Source organism: Thermomyces dupontii (genome assembly GCF_041956625.1).
Source record: "Thermomyces dupontii strain NRRL 2155 unplaced genomic scaffold VTN31scaffold_1, whole genome shotgun sequence".
Classification (NCBI taxonomy): domain Eukaryota; kingdom Fungi; phylum Ascomycota; class Eurotiomycetes; order Eurotiales; family Trichocomaceae; genus Thermomyces; species Thermomyces dupontii.
Genome location: NW_027192307.1, coordinates 656194 through 677129, shown reverse-complemented (window position 1 = coordinate 677129; position 20936 = coordinate 656194). Strand labels below are relative to the sequence as shown.

Here is a 20936-nt window from a genome sequence, read left to right as displayed (position 1 = left end):
ATCTGGTATCCAATCACTCATATGTAATTGGGAAAGAAGTCTTGTAGTATGAACAGTATCGCTATATACACCGCTCAAATGCATAACAGGAGTTTACCTATATCAAGAATGACACTCCCCATTACACTCCAGTAAATGCAGTTCCGAGTCAATGCTATGGAGAACGACGATTAACAGCCGAAATACCTTGTCTCCAGCCATCGAGGCTCATCGTCATCTTCAATGCGCCCGACAACAACTTTGACCTCCGGATAGACCGCAGTCAGACGTTTGAGCCCAACCTTACCGGCTGCGCAGGTCACGAAGATGATCTTGTTCTCGTCAACACCGTGATCGAGTAGCACGCGAACCGCCATCAGCGCTGCCCCTCCGCTGGACATTTGTGAATCTAGGAGCAGGACCTTGGAATGGGTCTCGATTCCCGGTGGCAATTTCTGGAAGTGTAGTTCCGGCTCTGAATGATGTTTGTTCGTTTGAATCAGAATTCGGCCGGTGACGCAGTCTGGAATGGTTCGTTTTAATGCCGTTTCCAGACAAGATCCGCCTCTTAGAATTGCGACGGCGGAGACAGTTCCGGACGGGTGCAGGCCGTGGTAGTCGTGATCCTGAGGAGTTCGGACCACGGCTGGTACATAATCTGTGTAGTCGAGGGCGCTGGGCTCTGAGTCAGACCTCTGCCTCAGGCTCAAAATCCAAAATTCGGGGAGCATACCGCTCAATAAGTAAACATGCCAGCCGATCAAAGTAGAAAACGAAATCCACCTGTTCAGTTTCAGGGTCTTGAAGGATCGTGTTCATGCCTACGAATTGTGGCGTCGGCTCCATAACAATGACATTGTCGGACAATTGCTCTTCACTAGCGAGAGCTCGCAGATTCGCAAGATCGGCTGCATGCTTCTCCGACTTTTCTTGGAGTCTATGCCGGATGTGTTTGACAACCATGCCTTTGTGAACGGTTAACTTGCGCTGTCGCTACTGGAGAGCGAGGACCCGGATTACCTATGGCAGTCTTGTTCTCGATTCCACGAGGAATTATAATGTCTATGGGACGATTAGTCCAGATCGATCGATGTTTGCGGAGTCACGCACCAGAAATATTTCTCTGCGGCTCCACGTATTTCTTATAGGAAGGCTTGACGAAGGTGAACCATTGTTTAATGATTCCTTCAATGTCTCTACCCCGTTCGCGCACATCACGCAGAACTTTTAATGACTTCATTAGCCAGGTCCAGCACAGACAGTTCGTGCCAGACTTACTTCGTCGACCGAGGCAGACATCCATGTCCGCTTCGACAAAAATCTACCCGGCATCAGCTACCATTTACGATGTCGACATGCTAGTAAATACCTTGACGTCCAGCATTTCGACTATCCGTGGGTCATGCAGAGCCAGGATTCCTTCGAGAATCAGCACGTGAGGAGAATACAGTGGAGTGGTCTCCTTCTGCCGCTGGTGCTCCTTGAACGAATAGATCGGAATGTTTGCCCTCTTTCTGTGGAACGCTATTAGATGTCCGCAAAAAGGATGCGATGGACAGCTACAATGGCTTACCCTGCCTTCAGATCTCGCAGAGTTTGGACAAGTACATCAAAGTCCAGAGCTTCGGGGCTGTCGAAGTCGAATTCATTCCGATGCGCCGCTGCCTGCTGCTCTGGGGTCAATGTTTTATAGTAGGAATCCTGCAAACCGATGCTGGATTAGGCCCGCGGTCTTATCAGCACGGATGGGTTTGGAAATGTACTACCATCACGAGAATCACCACCCAAGGCAGGTTCAGTGACTTAACGATCTCCATGGCCACCGACGTCTTGCCGGACCCGGAGCTGCCGGCGATACCAATAATACTGAGGTCCTCCCATGGTGGAGAGTAACCCTTCTTGAGGTTGGTGGCAGACGAATAGATAGGCGGCGCGGATTCCATGGCGTTGGGAGTCGGCGTGCGCGTCAAGGAGCTCTCAAATCACAGACAACAGCTGTAATGCTCCTTCGACACGGACGTCGGGCAACCCACGGAAGATTTTCAGCCCATGTTCCAAAGTCTAAAGAGAATCAATGTCGGACTCGACCAAGCTCTTTTTTTTTATCGGCTGTCTGTGGATCCCGCAGGTAAGCGGTTTCGAGATAGGGTTCCAAAATGGGAGATCTGATGCAAACATGTCAAACTTTGGCATGTGGCTCAAGATGGGTCGGGCCGAGAAAATTTGGTCACGTGATCAGGTTCGGCTAACTCGCTTGACCGCAGAGCCTGCTCGAATCTCTCACAACGTCAGCCTATACAACTCTACCCTAACACCCACTTCTTTGAGCACTCCTTGGGTCATATCCCCATGGCTACTGTCCCTACTGCCCTGCAGCTAGACAGATAGCTTTTTCTTCTCTATCGAAAGTCTCAGGCTTGGACGTGACAGGACTTCGGCCATGTCCAATTCCGTGCGTACTGAGATCTACACTGCGTATGCCGTCAGCCCACCGGTCTGACTGCAATCCAGGCTGTTTCCAATCAGTCGACCTCCAAGTCACAATGCCATCCATTCGAGAAGAAGGTGGATGAGATCAAGCCGTCCAAAAAGTAAGTTTTCCTCTGGCTGCCCCCCGTGCTTTTGTTTGATGATGTGTCCATTCAAGTTGGGAATCTCTCCGAAATTTATTTGAGGAAAATTCTATTACTTGTATATCTGATTCATTAATCTCGGTCAATCGTTATTTGCCCGGTTGTTTTCTGGACCACAGTACTGACTGGATGACACAAGTGACATCAATCAATTAGTCATGGACTACCTCGTCACCAATGGCTACCCTCAAGCAGCTGAGAAATTTGCTGCTGAGGCCAATATTCAGCCTAGCGTGGATAGCGCATCTATGCGTGAGCGCATTGCTATTCGCCGAGCGATTCACTCGGGTGACATTCAATCTGCCATCGAGCAGATCAATGAGCTCAATCCTCAGGTATGTCGTTCTTTGTATTCGTCTCAAACCCTTTTGCTGCATGATTAGAACCTGTTTCATGCACCACTCATATGCCTTACTGGGTGTTGATGAAAAACAAACATCTTCAGTCCTCAGTATGATCAGCTTCATGTATTATTGTTCATGTCGCAGGCTCGGCTACTGTCTTGACCGACATATACTAACTGTGCATTGTTAGATATTGGATGAAAATCCATCTCTGCATTTTTCGCTCCTTCGGTTGCAACTGATTGAGTTGATCCGAAAGTGCACATCCACGCCAAATGGCGACATTTCTCCAGCACTTGAATTCGCGACATCACATCTCGCAGCGCGAGCACCCACTGATCCGCAGTTCCTGGAGGATTTGGAGCGTACAATGGCACTGTTGATCTTCCCGTCTGAGAACCTTGCTCCGTCGCTGGCGACTTTACTGGACCCTGATCGGCGGAAGGACATCGCCGCCCAAGTCAACGAGGCTATCTTAGAGAGTCACGGCGCTCGTAAAGAGGCGCGACTCCGCAATCTTGTCAAGCTCCGTGCGTGGGCCGAGCAGAAGGCGCGGGACGCCAAACGAGATATTCCAGAGCATCTCGATCTAGGTCTGCGTTCGGAGAAGGATGATGCGAACCATCCAGAACATAGACCCGGGGACGCGTCGGGAGATGCGGAGATGGCCAACAATGGAGAGCCAGAACCCATGGTCACGTAGATTTGACATAACCTTCCAAGTATGACGTTTTACGAGACATAATGTATGATAAGAATGGAGTTGGGATGGCGTTTGACACGGGGTTAGGGATCGAGTATGATGGTTTTCGGGCATGAATTCAGGTACGTTGCTCAGTCGTAGTGCTAGTTTGGAACCCGAATCCAAAGCATTGGACAGAATCAATTATTTACACAGTTCGGGTCCGTGTAAACTTTCGCGGAGTGATCATGCGTAGACTAAAAAAAAAACAAGGAAAAGGCAAGCGAAGGAATCATGAAGTCTGTCCAAAACAATGAAATATCCCGACCCGTTAGATAGTACTGTAGAAAGATTCTCTAAAAACTCATCACATCTATCAGAAGTTAGTCCAAACTGTCCAGTCGCACCCTGAAAACCGAGACTTACCGCGTCCAAAAAAAGCCCGTTTCGTCCAATCCATGGCCAGCAAGATGCGAGTCCGCAGACTGACACTCTCCGAGAAATAGATGCTCCGCCAGAGGTAAACGGCGAGCAGCCCACCGCCGAAGCTCAATCCATTGAGATCGAAAACCGCCGCGTTGCCGACGTACGCCAGGCTGCCGAGATGACGGTACTTGAACGCCGGGAAGACGGAGTCGTCGAGGTCGGCGGGGGTGGCGGCGGCGGGGATCGGATCCGTGCGGGCCACCCGGGCGATCTTGTTGAACTTGCGGCCCAGATATTCGCCTTGCTGGTTGGCGCGCTGCGCGGTCGCCGGCAGTGAGGTGAGCTTGGAGTCGATCTGGACGAGGAGTTCGTGCAGCTCGGCAAAGTCGAGCGTGCCGGAGCGGTCCTTGTCGTACTGCTCGAACAGACGGTCAAGGCGACGGAGGTGGTTGGAGGCCTGCGGGAAACGCTTCTTGACACGCTCGGCGACATCGCGCCATTCTCGGAATGTGAGCTGCACTTTTTCCGGATCCTTGCCCTTCTCCCAGGCGATGGTCCGCAGGAACGTGACTAGGTGTTGGGCAATGTTGTTCTGCACGGTGGCGCAGTCGCCAATCGCGTACACCTCCCCGCGAGGTGCCCCGATCAGTCGAAGATGACTGTCGGTTTCGAGGGCGCGTTTATTTCGTTGTGCTTCTAGCTTCTGCGCGAGTTTTCGCGCAAACGGGGTTTGTGCTACAGAATCGTGGTTAGATAGCAGCCTGTCGTTCTTGATCCTTGTCTCACTCACAAACTCCCGTCGACCACAAGCAGAAGCCCATGGGAATCTCTTTTGTGACGAGTTTCCCATCCTCCTTCTGAGTAAAGATGATCTTATCTGGAAGAACTTTCTTGACACGCGAATTCGTCAGGACATCAACAGAATCGCGCGCGAACCGATTCTGTAGTACATCATCATGTCAGCGACTCGCGGTTCCCTGCCCCGAGGTTTCCCAGTTCCCAAACGTACCTCAGCGTATAATGACAGCGCCTCATCGTACGTATTGAGGATGTGGCTACGACTTTGAATCACATGAACAGAGATCTCATTTCGAAGGATCCTTGGGAACTTCTGGATCAGATCCTCGTTCAAGAGATCGTACAATTCCGCAGCGAATTCGACGCCGGTTGGCCCCCCACCGCAAATAACGAACGACAACAGACGCCGTCGCTCCTCGTCAGAGGTGGTCGGGAGACAGGCTAGCTCCATGTTCTGAGTGATCTTGTTCTTGATCATCCTCGCGTCATCGATGGTCTTCAGAAAGTGGCAGTGCTCCAAGCCCTCCACACCATGTGCATTCGTTAGGGAACCTTCAATCAATCTCGTTAGCGAATCAATCTTGCGAGCATTGGGTCGGAACGTACCAACAGCAATCACCAGTTTATCATATGGAAGATAGAAATGTCGCCGGTTGCCATTCGCATCCTCCTGGGACACTTCCACCAGCCGGTTTTCAAAATCCACATCTTCAGCTTGTCCCTTCAGGAAATGGCCATTGACTCGTTGCACGATCCGACGAGCTGGTTCCACCAACGTCCTTAGGCTGAGCGTGCCAACTGTGGCCGAAGGCAGCATCGGCGTGAACAGGAAATAACCGACTGGCGAAACGACGGTGACATGGTAGTCCCCGGGATTGAGGGTTTTGAGCAACGCAGTGCTCCCCCAACCGGTCCCGAGAATGACCAGCCTGGGCTTGTCCTGCTGTGCCTTCTTGGCCTCAGAATCGTTGTCATCTAGCAGATGTTCTGCGATTGGCAGGTTCTTCGGTCCTCCGCGTCGCGGAGATAGCGCCAGCTCCGACACAGTACAATCTTGAATGCTCGGCTCCTCCCTGTATGTTGTCGCATCGTAGATGAAGAGACCAAGGATGACCACACCACCGCTGATGATGAAAAAGCCAATATATGCGAATGTATTATATATTTTTCGCAGAATTGGTTGACGCTGGACCTTGGCTGTTACTTCAGACTTGAAGCGAACGCTATGACGGACGGAAAGGAGAGAAGACCGTGGTCGGATAAGCAGCGGTCGACGACAGGGACTATGGAAGAGGCATCGCGGACTGGCCGGAGTCACAGATGGACTTGACCAGAGGCCATTGGATGTGCGTGTCGATGATGTCGCATAGGTCGAGATTCCTGCGCCAAACAGCCGGCGCGTTGCAAGATGGGCCAGCATTGGGAGCAGTGAACGATGCGTCAACTACGATGAGTAGATTGAAGTTTGGGTCAACAGATCAGGTACTGGCCATTGGAATAGGAGCAGACAGACTGGATGCGTCCAAGGGAGCCGAGAAAACCAATGGAGGAATACAATCAAAGTTACCCAACGACTCCCAAAGAGCTGATTGCAGAGCAATTGGAGACCATTGTTGTCCCAGCGTGAATGAGTTGTACATAGTACCTGGTCGTCGCAGATATTCACATCCGCGAATTCCCGATCCCGTCCTCCATCACGCAGGTGCTGCATTGCTCACGTGACCCGAAGTATAACCTATCCGGTTATGGCCCTTTGCTTTCTTCCTCTGAAGCCAACCTGTAGGTAGGCCTAATTCTCAACGACGGACATCGCTGCATAGTGGATCATAGGTGTCAATTGACACGGAATTTCCCATGATTAGTGGGATCTTTCCGTACTGCGAGAGAGGTTCCCTAGTCAGCGGGTGATTCTGGCAAGAACTCCTGATGGCAACTGAATTCAGGGATTTTCAGAACGGCCATCCCGCAACGCGTTCGGCTCTCTTAAAAATCAACGCCCAAACCTGGACGAGACATTCGTGCACAAGGCCATTTGGTGCGAATCGAGCGCCAAGAGGGGATACTATTACTTAACCATTAGGTACGCGACGAAGGCTCTCTAGGGACAGTCAAAGGTGGAAATGGTCACAGATTTGATCTCCCAACTGGATTGATAGGTATAGGTTCGCACAACATGAAGAAGGCTGTAAACCTGCAATTCCCTGGCGATAGATTGGTGGTGTGTATCCCGCTGGCAGTGGTTTTGACCAAGGATGGTTGAAACGGGGGCACTTTTCCTCCAAGTCATTTCACAGGTACTGGACGTGGAACGTCACTGACTAGTATTGTTCATCCTCTCAGCCCTGTTTCATCTGGACAATTTCTGAAACCCGGAGATGCCTAGCAGAAGCAGGACCATCGAGCATCCAGCGTGCTTTAGAGAGTAGACGTAGATGGAGGATGTCGACCACAGTGGAATCAATGTTAAGATTTTCGCCTGTCCACCGATCACTCACTCCACTGATCAGGTCGGTGTCAGCATGGGAAAATACTGTACATCTCATTTTATCCCCCCAGAACAAGCACTCCAACGATGATTTGGCCAAAGTATCTAGTATCCACTATCAGTTTCCAGATCAAGTGTAAAGAATGAGGGACGATGTATCGCTTTTGAGTGCAGACTCATGAGGCATCCTGGGATGCTCGTACTGGTCCAAACTGCCTATGGACTTCGTCAACCACGACTCGCATAAGTCTACGAGTTAATAGTCGAAGCAGGTTTCAGTCGACGCTAAATATAAGAATCTGGGAGACATTGCAATGACCATATCCGCCTCGAACCACCGGCGAGATTGGTTGAAATTGAAAATCATCGCACAGGGCATGGGCACACCAAAGAAAGGGTTCTGACCGCCAGGCAAGTCTTGACAACTGAGGTAGGTACCTGCTAATGACGTTCGGAATTGGATCGGGAGGACGTGGGAGGCAGGATACCTGGGAAATGACTGGCCGGAGCAAAAAAAAAAAAAAAAAAAAAAAAAGTAAGAGATACAGGACAGCCTGACAATGCTCTTGAAATTTATAAATATAATATCTAGCAAAAACAAAGGCTTTCAGGTACCAACAAACCGCCGGCCCCCGTTCTCCTGAAAAACGTTCCCAGACCCGACCGAATATGCAATTGATATAAAAGTACACACCAGAATTCCCTCAAATGGCAATCAAACATCAATTCAATGAGAGCTCGTCCGGTTCCGAACTGGATCGTCGCCTGCCCCCGCTGAGTAGATTCCTGCCCCTGGGGCGCTTCGCGTTCTGGCTCCCAGTCTGCGACTGCTTCCGCTTAAGAGGCTTGCTGCCATCGGCGCTTGTGGCATCATCTTCAGGGACATCGTCAGGTGCATCCAGCACAAGGTCATCTTCCTCTGGGATTTTGAACTCTTCGTCAATTGAGAGCAAGTTGGTGAACTCGCGGCATTTCTCGCGCATACTCGCATCACTGTCCAGGCAGGTCATGTTCCTTGAAATTGCTTCCCAGAAACGATCGCCGGTGATACCTTGCACCTTGGTGGCAGGCCTGTTAAGGTCCTTGGCGCTCAACTTGCCCTGGTACTGGGCATTGATTCCATACTGCCGGCGCAAATGGGATCGTGCTTCCCACAGCATGGAGAGGATCGCGGCCGCCGTTGCCAGTTGTCGAAGCAGCCTCGGGTCAACAGCATGGGAAATGTCTGTGTTCCCGGCCATCGGTGGAGGGACCTGGCCGGAGTCGTTGGCGGCATCGAGAGGGAGCTTGGAACAGAAGACTTCTCTCTCGATTGCATGGGCAACCATCGATCCAGTGCTGGAAACAATCCGCTCCATGCAAGCGATAGTTGGAAGCAGTTCGGCGATCTGTGCGTATTCAAAGAAGGCGAGGTTGTGCGAGACAAAGCGAGCAAGGAGCATGTGTTCGGGCGGGTTGCCGCTGACATCGAGATCCTTCAGCTCAAAGTTGACCTTGGCGCACAAATTCGATAGGAACTTCTTCTGATACTTGCTGTTGCTGAGTTTTACAATGTCAAAGAGTGGTGCAAGTTTTGCTGTGTAAGGGCGCGCCGTTGCCCCGCTGGAGTCTCCAACAACGTCTCGTTGATAGACAAACGCTTCAGAGATGGCCCGCATGTACTCGCGCTCAAACATCGACTCATACTGCAGATGGAGCATCTTGTGCGTGTCATAAGCAATTCTAGCAATGGCGGGAACCGTCGAAGTCTCAAGAGAGACCAAGACTCCCGCACATTCCTTTGGATGGACAAGTCCTTGTCGATTGATGCTTGCAATAAGCTCAATCGCAGTAAGGGTATATGCGTCCTGTCTCGATCGAGCAACACGCAGGATGTCTTGTAAGAAATGCTGTGCTATCAGCGCTGCGGCACCATCATGATCACTCGCTTTCATCGATCCTCCGAATCTTGTCGTGAGTTCTGCATCCGTCGAGTCCGCCGCTGGCTGAACCAGTCTCTCAAGCTTCCCCTCATGGATGGCAAAGAACTCGGAGAATGACCGCAGAATGATATTGTGCAGGCTGGCATTGTCTTCTTTGAACACTGCGGAGATCAATTGTCTGGGACCTTCCCGGCTGAACTGTGCAGGCCATGACTGGCAAATAGAGCCGATGCTTTCGAGAGCCATAGACCTCAATTCTAGGGGTTGATTCCCTTGCGCAAAGGGCAATATAGTGTCAACCAGCAAGCCAGCCACGGAGCCCCCCTTCCAACTCGGAAATGCAGCCTTGAAATGCGACTCAAACTTCTCGAGGTCACAGTGACGACCAACGCAGCCAGCAATGCGAATGTAGCTCCTGGACCGCCCGAGAGCGTCTGTCTTGCTGCTGTCGGACAAATCAATGCCTTTAGCTTGATTGATGCCCTTCAGCACTGATATAGTGAGCTTCACCAGTCTATCCGTGTTCTGAAGAACTCCATTGATCGTCCACAGACATGCCATGACTTCATTAAGCTCTGCACGGGCCAATTTCGCCACGCTTTTGAAGAGATCGTTTTGCACCGATTTGAGCAGCGTGTTGTATGCGGAAGATACGTGCGGGAGAACGCAGCGGTAAATGATGACTACAAACCGGAAAAGGAGCAGATCATCCGCAGTGACCAGATTGCCAATATACGGATGCAGCGCTTCAAGTTGCTCCGGGCTGAAGAGTTTGGCATTCCCCTTGGCAAAGACCGTGATCGTCTGAAGCAACGCTTGTCGATCAAGCTTCTCGGTAGGGCTCGAATCATCGACAATTCGCTCAAACATGATCGCCACCATGGCCTTGCACACCTTGAAGTTTGGAGTAGGCTGCTTGACGTCTGGAATGACTTGCCTGAGGAAACCCGTCAGGCCATCGACCGCAGTTTCGCTCCTCTGCACCAGATTGACAATCAGTGCGACCTGTTCTGAAAGAGCGACTGTGGCCTTGGGGTCACTATGCTGTGTGTCGACAGAGATGTGGAACGGAGTCAGCAGAATTTCCTCAAAAGTTTGGCGAGCCTGGGCGGAGACATTCTGGTCATAGTCCCCTGTGCGTTGCAGCAAACTATCCAGAATGGCAAGCTTCAGGTCCCTTCTTGACGTCCTCGAGTAAATGTCCCTGAGCAGTGTAATGCATCGCTTCCTGACTCCGACAGTGGGATCCGCGGCACAAACCAAAATGGCTCGGCAACCGTCCTCCTCATAGGCAGGCTTCAGGGCAATGCACTTGGAAATCAAGGATAAAGCGGAGTCGCGAACCATAGGGGACGCATCTGTCACACAGTTCAGAATAACACGTATGATAGTGGCGTCTCTATCGAGAAGGCTGGGATCCTTCTCGAGCATAGCGATCACGCTTTTCAGACTACGGCTTCGCAGTTTTGCTTGGTCACTCGTGATCGAGTTTAACAAAACCTTGAAGATTGTGTCGAATGCCTTGCAGAACCCCATATTCAGAACAGTTAGGATGTAGGCAAGCTTGCCATGCACTGTGGTGATGTTTTTGAAACGACTGTTGAGATTTTTAGTACCGAACATCGAAGCAGCGGACTATTCGGGTCATACCTATTTGTTTCGAGCCATTTTGGATCCAATATCAGATGGGGCAACGTCGCCAGCAATTCGTTCAGTCCTTCATAGCTGGTTTCGCCGTTCGCACCAGGACTATTATTGTATGCTGTTACGACTGTTTTGGCCCATTGGACAATATAGTAACCACGTGCGTTGGTGAGCTGCCAATTGTCAGGATACCGGTCCTGGAGGTATTCCAATGCGATGCGATAGGGGCCATCCGGGGCTATCAAGGCCTCCAGGTTTAGTGCATGACGGATATGATCATCGAAGACCTGACGAAGGAGATCAGTGAGCTGGGCATCTGTATCGTCCATACCAGAGGCCAGATGTTGCGCGGTAGCAGTGAGGTCGGAAATGCCCGAACCCATCCAACCCAGCAACTCGAGAGCCATATTCTTAGCATTGGCAGGGCTCTTGTCGAGTTCCGCAATTCCTACCATGTGCGAAGCCATGATGCGCAAGAGAAGCTCGGCAGCAGGCCAATCAGTTGAGCCCAGGACACTAAGCAAGTCCTCCGTGAACAGGTCGAGAATGTTTCGGAATGGCTGGTCGCCGGTCTTCGTGGAGGTCATTGCCCGCTGGACAATAAATTTGACGATGTACTGTGCATTACGCACGGCGTTATCATAGAGCCTGTCAACGTGTCTGGCAAGCCTTTCTAAAGAAGGCCGTGAAGCAAGTATGTCATCCTCCGTGTCACTCATAATATTTTCGCCGCCTATGAGAGCAAGCTCATCATCGTCCTCCTCGCGAGGAACGGGAACTCGGGGCTTGGTTTTTGATTTCCCGGATGTCGGAGTATCCAGCGCCGTCGTTTGCACAAGCTGCATGACCAACGCTGTCAGGAGCTGAATGCTCTTACCGTCAGATAGCTTGAACTGTCTGGCATTTTGGCGTGTGGACGGCAGCTTCTCCAAGGAGACCAGGATCTCGTCAAGAATGAATGAACGCTGCGACTGGTATTTTGAGAAGATTTTGGCAATAACATCCATGGCTCCACGTCGAACTGCTTCGTACTTTTGAAAGCCAATCGCGGATTCCCTGTCGTTGTGGGCGTTTTCCACGAATATCAATTTGGTAGCCATGAATTCGGTTGCCGTGATGATCTCTTCGGAGACCTCTATGTGGGAAAGAAAGGTGGCGAGCAGCCCCAACAACTTCCTTGCCTCATGTGTGAGATTTCCAAAGAGCTTCTTTTCCCTGCTAACAAGATGAAAGAAATTGGGATCTTTATCAGTCGGCCGGGCTTCCACTGCTGGAATAATGCAGTGATCAAAGACCCGGTTGAGCACGTTGGGGATGGCCTGAACCAAGTCTTCGGGACAGAGGTCGATTTCGCTCCAGCGGCCCGAGACGGTGTGGAAAAGAGTGCCGATTGCTAAAAAGGTGGTGTGCACGTCCTCTAGTTTCTGCAGCCAGGTCTGGACTTGGACCTCGTTGGAAGCGTCCTCCAAACCGAGGTCTAGGGTTTGTGCCGACAGCAACGGGCCCTCACACAGCCTCTGGATCCGGGTGAGGTACTCGGAAGGAATGTCCTGTAGCCGATCGAAACCGACTACTTTCTGGATGGCCTTTTGCAGGCGGCTATGAGTCTCCGAGTTCAAAATTGGGCCCTGGACCTCTAAAGCATGAGCGGCCCTGAACATGGCAAGCGATTCCTGGGGTACAGCGCCCGAGGCTAACCCCGGCTCGATGCGATCTTCGGCCTCGAAGATTTCGTGCAGAAGATCCTGCAATTTCAGCAACGCGGCGTCTGCCTCTTCCTTCTGGGCCTTGAGTCGAGGATCCAGCAGGAAACCCGTCCCATCTGAGTCCAATTTTCGCCTCTTTGCGGCACCCTGGTCACCTACGACGATATATTCGGATGGAGGCCGCGACGGCGCTACATCCGTATGCTGGAAGAGCTTCTCATGAGGCTCTCGAGAGACAGAGGAAGTCTTTGATGAGGAGCTCGAGACGGAAGGGAAAGAGCTACCCAGGGCCGTGGGTTCCGGATCTGGCAAACAGTCTCAGCTCTCTCGATCTCTCCAACTTCACGGCACGTGACAGAATCACAAGTATTAACGGGGCTGCTCACATCGAAACTGGACCTTGGCCTCTTCCAGCATCAACTTCGCAAATGGAGTCAGTGCGTCAGCCAGTCGGGGCTTGTCGCGGGCTGGACCAGACGCCGGCTCGAAGCGCTTGAGGCCGGTAGGGAGTTTAAACTTGCTTCACGACGGTCAGTATGACCCGACATGTAACTGGGCAAGAATCCAGACTGACAATTCTGACAGCTGAGCTCCATCTAAATGTTCCTGGACCAACTCCTTATGGACAGCTCTCAGTCGGGCCGATTGGCCAAGCCCACGGCGAGCCTCATGGTCCAGTCCTTCCAGTAACTTCCGTGCGACAGACCGGGAATACGGCAAGGCAATGGAAAGCGACGACGGCGAACCAATTTCCGGGCGAGGGAGGGCCTCTGCAGAGCGGGAGGTGGGATGTGTCAACGACCAGCTCGGTGAGTCGGCGGGTGGACAAACCTAAGCCAAAGATCGGAGCACTCGTCATGGGTGAGTATTGTAGAGCTTCGGCGACTTGCAGCGGCCGATAGGGCTGCGGTGGAGGAGCACCATTGGGCATGACATTGGCAGGTTGCTGAGGCTGGCCAGAAGCGTTGATGACCTGCTCGGTTGGTCGTCTTTGATCCATGGCAGACGCACTTCCAGAGCTCAATCGCCGAGGTGGAGGGATGCTATTCGAAAAGAAGATAAGCTGGGAGTGTCCGCCATCACTGGGCCGGTCCTGACGGGCTCTTAGTTGGGCTTCGATTAAGGTAAGCTCATCAGATTTTTGTGCTTGAAGTGTATCTCAAGCATCTTGGATTCATCGATCAATCCGATCTGCCTCCACCGCGGTTTAAGGCGGCGCCAGCATATTACCCGGTCTAGGCCACGCGCACCGCAGTGCTGAAACTTCATTGGTTGATTGTTTACAAGGCGTGTAACTTTCATACGGTTTGTAAATTTTTCTGCACGTTCACCTCCAAGTTTCAACGAGCTCAACTCTTGCGGTTAAAATCTGTTCTACCGTGCAGTTTTCTAGGAATCAAGTGTTACCATGGCTGCAATCGGATCTCTCATTTTTTGCACCGACTGCGGTAATCTGCTGCAGGAATCGACGGGATCAGAGAACGCGATTTTGATCTGCGAAGTCTGCGGCGCGCGCAATCGAGGTGAGTTTCCGTCTGACAGGAAGACAGAGACAAAGCATTGCTCAAACGCTGACAATGTCTTCTAGATATCCCTCCACAGACCATCGTGTCCGAGTCCAAGCCACATGCTTTTCCGTCATCTCTGCGAGCGAAGCGATCCGCAGTGCAGAATCTGAGCGCCGAAGACAAAAACACCGAGGCGGTAGACCAGCGGACGTGCGCGAAATGTGGCCGCACGGAGATGTTCTACACGACGGTGCAGCTGCGAAGTGCAGACGAGGGAAGTACCGTCTTTTACCGATGCGTCTGTGGATATAGGTACGTTTGCGGGACTGGGATTCTTCGAGGCATTTGGTCTAATCTTCACTTTTTTAAGGGAAACGGTCAACAACTGAAAGCCGAATATTTCTGTGCATTGGGTTAATTTCCCCCACGAAAAATTATTTTTTTTTCCCCCTTTTTATACCAACAACATGCAGCGATTATCTTGTCTATGAAAGCGCCGCGTTTATGCAGCTGCTGTTTCGGGGATCAAGGCATACTCCTTTTCACCCCTCTTCTCGTACTCCGCCATGTCAAGCGCCACTTCGATACTATCCCTCACGACCTTCTCGGGGTCATTCAAGAACCGACGCAGAGTTTCCTCGACGCCTTCCACGTCTCCCAGGCTGCCGAGCGCTTCGGCCGCCTCGTGCCGCACCATACTGTGTTCATCCAGATTGCTCAGCGTCGCCGTGAGGCTCGGAACTGCGGCCGGATGAGCGAGTTGGCCGAAGACGAAGGCGATCTCATGCCTGAACAGGGCAGATGGGTCATTAAACCCCTTGGCCAGCGCCTGGATTGCGGGTACGGCCGTTGGAAGATCCGGCGGAGAGGCAAGATCTCGCAGCGTGAACATAGCACGATATCGTTGGAAGAGGGGTAGACTCGTATCGAGGAGTGTGGATTCTAGGTCATGGATGGACGGGGTTGCGGATTTTGGAAGCGGGGGTGCTGGGTCGATAGAAGCGAAATCACTTTATATATATATATCACCATTAGCTTTCCGTCCCAACTACAACTTTTCGTAAGAACGAAATCATTTTCGGTTACCGACCTCTTCTTCAAATCTTCCTTGCTACTCCCCCCAGACGTCTCCCACTCTATCCGATCCACAGCAATATCGCACGTCTCCCGCACCTCCACCGGCTCCGTCGGATCATCTCTCTTCTCCTTTAAGATATCCAGACTCTCCTTAAACCCGAGCGCGCCAAGCGCCTCAGCGGCCTCATGTCGACACATGGCATGTTCACTCCGATCCTCAAGCACGCGCCGCAGGTACGGGACCGCGGCCTTCTGCCGCGACTGCCCCAGGCAGTACGCCAGCTCGTGCTTCAGCAATTCGGAGGACGAGGTGAATAGTGCGGCGGCGATGGCGTCGATCGCGGGCTCGGTGGCGTCCGTCGGCGGGTGCAGCGAGGCGACATGCTTGAGTGAGAACAAGGCCCGGTATCGTCGTGCGAGGGGCTCCGATTCTGAGGTGAGGGTTTGGCGAAGGGCGGCGATTGTTTCTAGAGTCGCCATTGTGTGTAGATAGATGGGAGCTCAAAGTCTGTTCAGGAATATTTGGCGACGGTTTTTCGCTAGTATTGAGAAAATTCCCACTTTCCAAAGAGTTTGTCCTATGATCTTATCGATTGATCTGATAACTATTAAGTCCTGATTTTCTAATTCTGATTTGGTGGGGCTAAAATAACTTGTCGATTACGCAGTTGTTACCGTACTCCGTACTGTAACTATACTCGTAACTACTTTTTTTACTAGTTAGTACTGTACGAAGTACATCGCTCTTTTTCCATCATCAGCAGGACGCGCTGTAATTCTCATCAAACCTCAGTCTTCGAGAAACAGCTATTCTCACATCGGATTCAGCGCCTTTGGGTCTTGGCTTGTTCATCTGAACAGTTTCACTCAACCACCAACTCGATCGCACAACCTACACCCAGCCTTACGACGAAGACACGTCCACCAAGCCCGATTTGCCCGACTTGCTATGACCGAAAACCGTCGTTTACCCAATCATGAGGACACTCAACGAAGACTGGAATATCTGAAAAAACAAATAGCCGAGAAAGACAAACAACTAAAGGAGATAGCGGAGGCGCGAAAAAGAAGGGAGGAGGCGCAAAAAAGAGCGGAAGAAGAAATTCGGCCCACAACGTTTGAAGAGCTGTTACAATATTCCCATGCACTGTGGTCGCGGCAGTTACTGGTTGGCACGCGCGCTGAATCCACATGGGGGCCCATTGCGGCACGCCGCGAGAAACTTTGTCCGGAAGAACTTTGCCATTGGTCAGACTTCCCAAAGGAAATGGCCATAATCTTCGATGACGTGTGCCGTTTTCTCAAGCTGGCAGACAAGGCCGCGCCTCGGCTGTTCCATTCCGTCTCTCTTCTCACTTGGCTTTCCAAAGACGTTGTTGCCGAGCCGTTACGCAGCGAGGCTGAACTTGATATGTACGAGTATATGGCGGTGGTAAAACCGGTCACCGACATTATTCGAGAATTGTCTAAGTTCGACGACGCCAGGGTGCCATTCCGACTGCCTAACAACGTTAGATTTCAAAGAAACTGCGGTGGAGCCCTGGAGAAGGAAGAGGAGGCAGGCACGTGGCCAGATTGGTATTGCTTCCATCGAACGGATGGCAATGATGAATGCCCGCTGACAACCTCCGTGCTCAAGCCGCCACATAAGCTCGACGTTCAGTGTCTCCGTGCCGGGCTCCGGGATATGAATTTTGTGGAAAAGGTTGTCACGAAAGATACGATTCCGGCCGATAAGGATGGAAAGACGAAGAGCACCGCAGAAACTAGGACCGGGGCGATCCTGGCCGAGGCATACAACGTCATGATTGAGGAGGGCGTGGAGTTCTCCTACATCTCGAGTGGCTTCGCCTATGTGTTCCTTCACGTGCCAAAAAACGAATTCTGGAAGCTGTACTACTTCATCTGCGAGCCAAATGTGGACGTTCACCAAAAAAGTGACGAGATTGAGATCGAGAAGACGTCGATCGCGCGAGTCCTCTGTTTTTGCCTGATGTGCTGTCGATCCACAGTCCGAGATCAGATGTGGCGGAATGAGGCAAAGAAACGTCTTCGGACTTGGGGGGAACACCTTGATAGCATGTTGGCGAAGATCTCCAATGCAGACCCGCCACAAACGCCTTCCGGTTCGGACCATCAGAGCTCGGAGTCTGAACATCTGCCATCATTGCCTCCATCGGAGCGCGTCGCGGAGGGCCATCGCGTCACTACCCGGTCCATGACGAACCGCTGCAGGCTTCCGGAGGAGTCCCCTCCTCCGCCACCCCACGCCGACAGTCCCGACGACTCCGACGATGTCCAGGCAGCGCAGGGCCGGGAGCGCGGATTCAGCCAAGTGTCGTCGTCACCAACCCAGCGGGCATCATCGACGCGTTCCACGCGCCCCGAACAACGCGGTCAGGGCCACCAGCATGCAAACCGCTTTTGCACGCAACGATGCCTCCTCGGATTGCAACAAGGTGGTCGTCTGGATGACGCGTGCCCCAATGTTGGCATCCATCAGCAAGGGGCTGGCGGCGACCAGCACCGCATCGATGCAACCCAACTCGTCCAAATGTTGAAACGGCAACTTGATCATGATCTGGATCACTACTGCACGCCCATGAGCGGTTGCGGATCCTACGGAGCGCCGTTCAAGATCACATGCGCCACGTACGGGTATACCATCGTTGGAAAGGGCACCACGTCTGGGCTCTGGGAGGAGGTCTCTCGGGAGGCAGAGATCTACAGGGTCCTCCGGAAAGTGCAGGGGTCGGCGGTTCCGGTGTTCCTTGGGGCCATTGATATGGACCAAACCTACTTCCTCCACGGCGCCGGCCGAATCCAGCATATGCTGCTGATGGGTTGGGGAGGCGAGAAAATCAACTCTGTCGATGCAAACTCGCAGCTGAGTCAGGAGATTTCGCGGTCGAAGAACCAGCTTCGTTTGTGCGGAGTGGTGCATTACGACTTGAGGTTGGACAACATGCTCTGGAATGAGGAGTTGGGCCGAGTTCTCATCATTGACTTTCACCTTTGCCGGATCGATCCCCGGTCCAAGGCGGAACGGTTCCGATCTCTGAAGAGGCGATCCCGTCCGGGGAAGGATGAATGGCTGAAACGGCACTGCCCGAATGCAGGATAACGGTGAAGAACCGCGCGTAAGTAGGAAGCCGGCGCATCCGTCTTTGGACTCACAGGGCCTCTCTAGATGACAACTATGTACGAGTAAGTATGTTGGTTATAGTGATGTTGGCGGGGCTGTTCAAGTTGACTGCCCTAAACCTAACTAACTTAACCTACTTAGGGAACTACACTACTCGCAAAATTTGCGTTACCTTATTAAGTTTAGTGTACTCCGTACGAAGTGTGTATCTGGAAAGCGGTGTGTTGTGGAGGGCCCAGTGGGTTTGCCACTCACTGCAAGGGTGTGAGACTGTGAGGGGTTTGGGCCTTGAAAACTCTTCCCGAAGAGAAAAAAACTTCCCGTTTTCCACTACTCCGTACAGTATTACTCTCAATCACTCATGGTTCTCTGTAAAGATTAGTAGGCTTATGTCCAACTACGTCCCGATACTCCCGAGTCCCGAAGGGCTGAGAATCTGCCCCTCCTCGGAAGCTCTACTTTCTCAGCACGCTGGCGATGACTAGGGCGAATTCTCGATGCTCGAGGCTGGACGGCCCCCCCCCGACCGTCCAGCTGGCGATCGTTGTGTCCTGTCCCTGCAATCAAAGAAAGATGTCTCTGAGTGGATTAGCAATGCCACAAGGCTGCATGCCAATAATGGCTTGACTTTTTTAACGTTTGATGCTCTTCAGATGTCTAGAGCACGATGAGGTAGGGAGGACGAGTGACGAAACCTGGAAAACGGCGAGCCAAATGTGTGCCTTTCCTCTGACTGGCAATCTGGCGAGTCTCCTTTCGTACTGACTTTTCGTGAGGTTTGAGTCGCTTACCATGCCTGCCTGCTCTTGTACCTGAACGGAATGCTCCTCTCCATGCTCCTGCCTCACTCCGTTCCACTCGGCAAGGGTCCTTCACTGTAGGTGCCCTCTATACATCTCGAGTAGCCTCTTGCTCTGGGATTCCGTGTTTCCCGCATTCAGGCTCTGGGTTTCCAGTTCTCCATGCTTAAGGATTCTGGTTTTTCCCGCCGTGATGCTCTGGGTTTTCGGTTTTTCCCGCAATGAGGAGGAGCGGCCTCGGTCTTGGGGAGTCCGGACATCCTCCTCCGACTGGCATAGGCCCCCGGATCTGAAGGAGTTGGTCCACTGCGCGTTGCGCACCACGCAGTGGTTCCTCCGCACAGGGTCTGAGTGGGTCTTTCGCTCTCAACGATACCTTTGCTGGGTCTTCTGCTGTTCGCAGTTCCCACGCTGGTTTTTTTCGTTGGCGACAGTTCCCCTGCTGGGTCGTCCACTCTTCGTGGTTCCCACACAAGGCCTCTTCTCGCTGGCGTTTCCCTTTCTCAGAGTAGATGCAATCCCAAACATAGCAGCAGCCATCATCGCCGCTGGTGGAGACCGAGGTGGAGTAGGGCGTGCTTTCTCACCTGAGTCCTCAACTAACTTGAAAGTTGAGTCTTGCTTGTCCTGTGTACCTTGCACCATATCCGGACCTACATCGAGATCTGTCGTTGTATCGCGATCAAATAGGTCATCGATGTTATCGGACACGGGTGCCGAGCGTTCATCCGAGATTTGGAACTCGCGAAGGTAATTGGCAATTTCTTCGAGGTCCATTTCTTTCACATCGTCGGCCATGTTCTCGAGCTTTCCGTCGAAGGTTGTCTCCTCGTCAGAAATGACGTCTCGCATTGTCACAACCTTGTTCATAGCTGGGCTCCAGACGCGGTACGTATTCGAGGATCCGTAACCGACCAAGTACCCGATCCAGGCCTTCGGGTTGAATCGTTTGAGACGTTTCTCTTTCTTGAGTGCCTCTGTTGTCATGGCATATGCTTTGCATCCGAAAACTTTCAAGTGTGAGAGATCCGATCTCTTTTGATCCTTTCCCGGTCGGCTGTAGAACATCTCGTATGGCGATTTCCATTGAAGCTGGTACCTCGGCGTGCGGTTCAGCAGATAGACTGCCGTTCGATATATCTCCCTCCAAAGGGGTTCAGGACATGTTGCTGAGCTCTGACAACTTGTTCGCGAAGCTGGGGTCAAGAAAGATCCGCGGCCTGATCCCTGGACCCAAGATGTCCCAATATCGCAGAGGCATGGCCACGACGAAACATCTGCAGACGCGGGAAGATCTCATAGCCTCACTCGGAAGCAACTTACAGGCATCGGAGGTCCCCAATACTAAAACAGGTGCGAATCCATACCAAACAATGGAGGTGCAACATGCCGCGACCATTGGATCGACAACCCCGTAGTGGTTGGAGACGTCGCCCAAAACTCCAGTGCTTCTGTTGTTGCCCTGAAGCTGGCCGTCAAGCACGGCCTTGCACATCCGGCCGAAAAACTCCGCCACCACAACCGGGTTTGGGAGCGCAACCTTCTGCCGCAAACGGGACAAATCAGAGGCAGACATGGAAGGGGACACATCTTCTCCAGCCAACTTCAGAACTAGTGGATCCCGAAGGTCAGAAGGGTTGACAGTAAGCCAGATCCACGGCATGCCATATCTGACGAACATGCCGCGGATCTCGGACCTGCACCGCAGGCGCTCGGAAAACGAACCCGGCACCCGCATGCCGATCTGGACCATATAGTCCTGCAGGCGACGGAGGACGGGATCCTCA

The 20936-nt window shown here is 52.3% G+C and overlaps 9 protein-coding genes across 9 annotated transcripts; 3 read left to right on the top strand and 6 right to left on the bottom strand.

The window, feature by feature from the left end:
• Window positions 1-170: 170 nt before the first annotated feature.
• VTN31DRAFT_260 (uncharacterized protein) lies at window positions 171-1922 on the bottom strand (the record flags this gene model as incomplete). The annotated part of the gene is made up of 8 exons (XM_069402786.1): window positions 171-654; window positions 713-944; window positions 1000-1041; window positions 1090-1203; window positions 1258-1300; window positions 1349-1493; window positions 1553-1680; window positions 1746-1922. 8 exons carry the CDS (start codon window positions 1920-1922, stop codon window positions 171-173), a joined length of 1365 nt encoding a protein of 454 aa, XP_069263116.1.
• A 497-nt stretch (window positions 1923-2419) lies between these two features.
• On the top strand, window positions 2420-3659 carry VTN31DRAFT_259 (uncharacterized protein; the record flags this gene model as incomplete). Its single annotated transcript, XM_069402774.1, has 4 exons — window positions 2420-2431; window positions 2491-2570; window positions 2752-2947; window positions 3147-3659. 4 exons carry the CDS (start codon window positions 2420-2422, stop codon window positions 3657-3659), a joined length of 801 nt encoding a protein of 266 aa, XP_069263115.1.
• Window positions 3660-3994: 335 nt separating this feature from the next.
• On the bottom strand, window positions 3995-6282 carry VTN31DRAFT_258 (uncharacterized protein; the record flags this gene model as incomplete). The annotated part of the gene is made up of 5 exons (XM_069402763.1): window positions 3995-4011; window positions 4065-4799; window positions 4855-5005; window positions 5074-5414; window positions 5469-6282. The coding sequence occupies 5 exons, from the start codon at window positions 6280-6282 to the stop codon at window positions 3995-3997; spliced, it is 2058 nt and encodes a 685-aa protein (XP_069263114.1).
• Window positions 6283-8069: 1787 nt separating this feature from the next.
• VTN31DRAFT_257 (uncharacterized protein) lies at window positions 8070-13619 on the bottom strand (the record flags this gene model as incomplete). Its single annotated transcript, XM_069402752.1, has 5 exons — window positions 8070-10866; window positions 10920-12924; window positions 13006-13139; window positions 13194-13389; window positions 13451-13619. 5 exons carry the CDS (start codon window positions 13617-13619, stop codon window positions 8070-8072), a joined length of 5301 nt encoding a protein of 1766 aa, XP_069263113.1.
• Window positions 13620-14027: 408 nt separating this feature from the next.
• VTN31DRAFT_256 (uncharacterized protein) lies at window positions 14028-14516 on the top strand (the record flags this gene model as incomplete). The annotated part of the gene is made up of 3 exons (XM_069402741.1): window positions 14028-14142; window positions 14208-14439; window positions 14498-14516. 3 exons carry the CDS (start codon window positions 14028-14030, stop codon window positions 14514-14516), a joined length of 366 nt encoding a protein of 121 aa, XP_069263112.1.
• A 113-nt stretch (window positions 14517-14629) lies between these two features.
• On the bottom strand, window positions 14630-15684 carry VTN31DRAFT_255 (uncharacterized protein; the record flags this gene model as incomplete). Its single annotated transcript, XM_069402730.1, has 2 exons — window positions 14630-15137; window positions 15218-15684. The coding sequence occupies 2 exons, from the start codon at window positions 15682-15684 to the stop codon at window positions 14630-14632; spliced, it is 975 nt and encodes a 324-aa protein (XP_069263111.1).
• A 469-nt stretch (window positions 15685-16153) lies between these two features.
• Window positions 16154-18328, top strand: VTN31DRAFT_254 (uncharacterized protein; the record flags this gene model as incomplete). The annotated part of the gene is made up of 1 exon (XM_069402719.1): window positions 16154-18328. One exon carries the CDS (start codon window positions 16154-16156, stop codon window positions 18326-18328), a length of 2175 nt encoding a protein of 724 aa, XP_069263110.1.
• A 1187-nt stretch (window positions 18329-19515) lies between these two features.
• On the bottom strand, window positions 19516-20217 carry VTN31DRAFT_253 (uncharacterized protein; the record flags this gene model as incomplete). The annotated part of the gene is made up of 1 exon (XM_069402708.1): window positions 19516-20217. One exon carries the CDS (start codon window positions 20215-20217, stop codon window positions 19516-19518), a length of 702 nt encoding a protein of 233 aa, XP_069263109.1.
• Window positions 20218-20305: 88 nt separating this feature from the next.
• VTN31DRAFT_252 (uncharacterized protein) lies at window positions 20306-20902 on the bottom strand (the record flags this gene model as incomplete). Its single annotated transcript, XM_069402697.1, has 1 exon — window positions 20306-20902. One exon carries the CDS (start codon window positions 20900-20902, stop codon window positions 20306-20308), a length of 597 nt encoding a protein of 198 aa, XP_069263108.1.
• Between the last annotated feature and the right edge of the window lie 34 nt (window positions 20903-20936).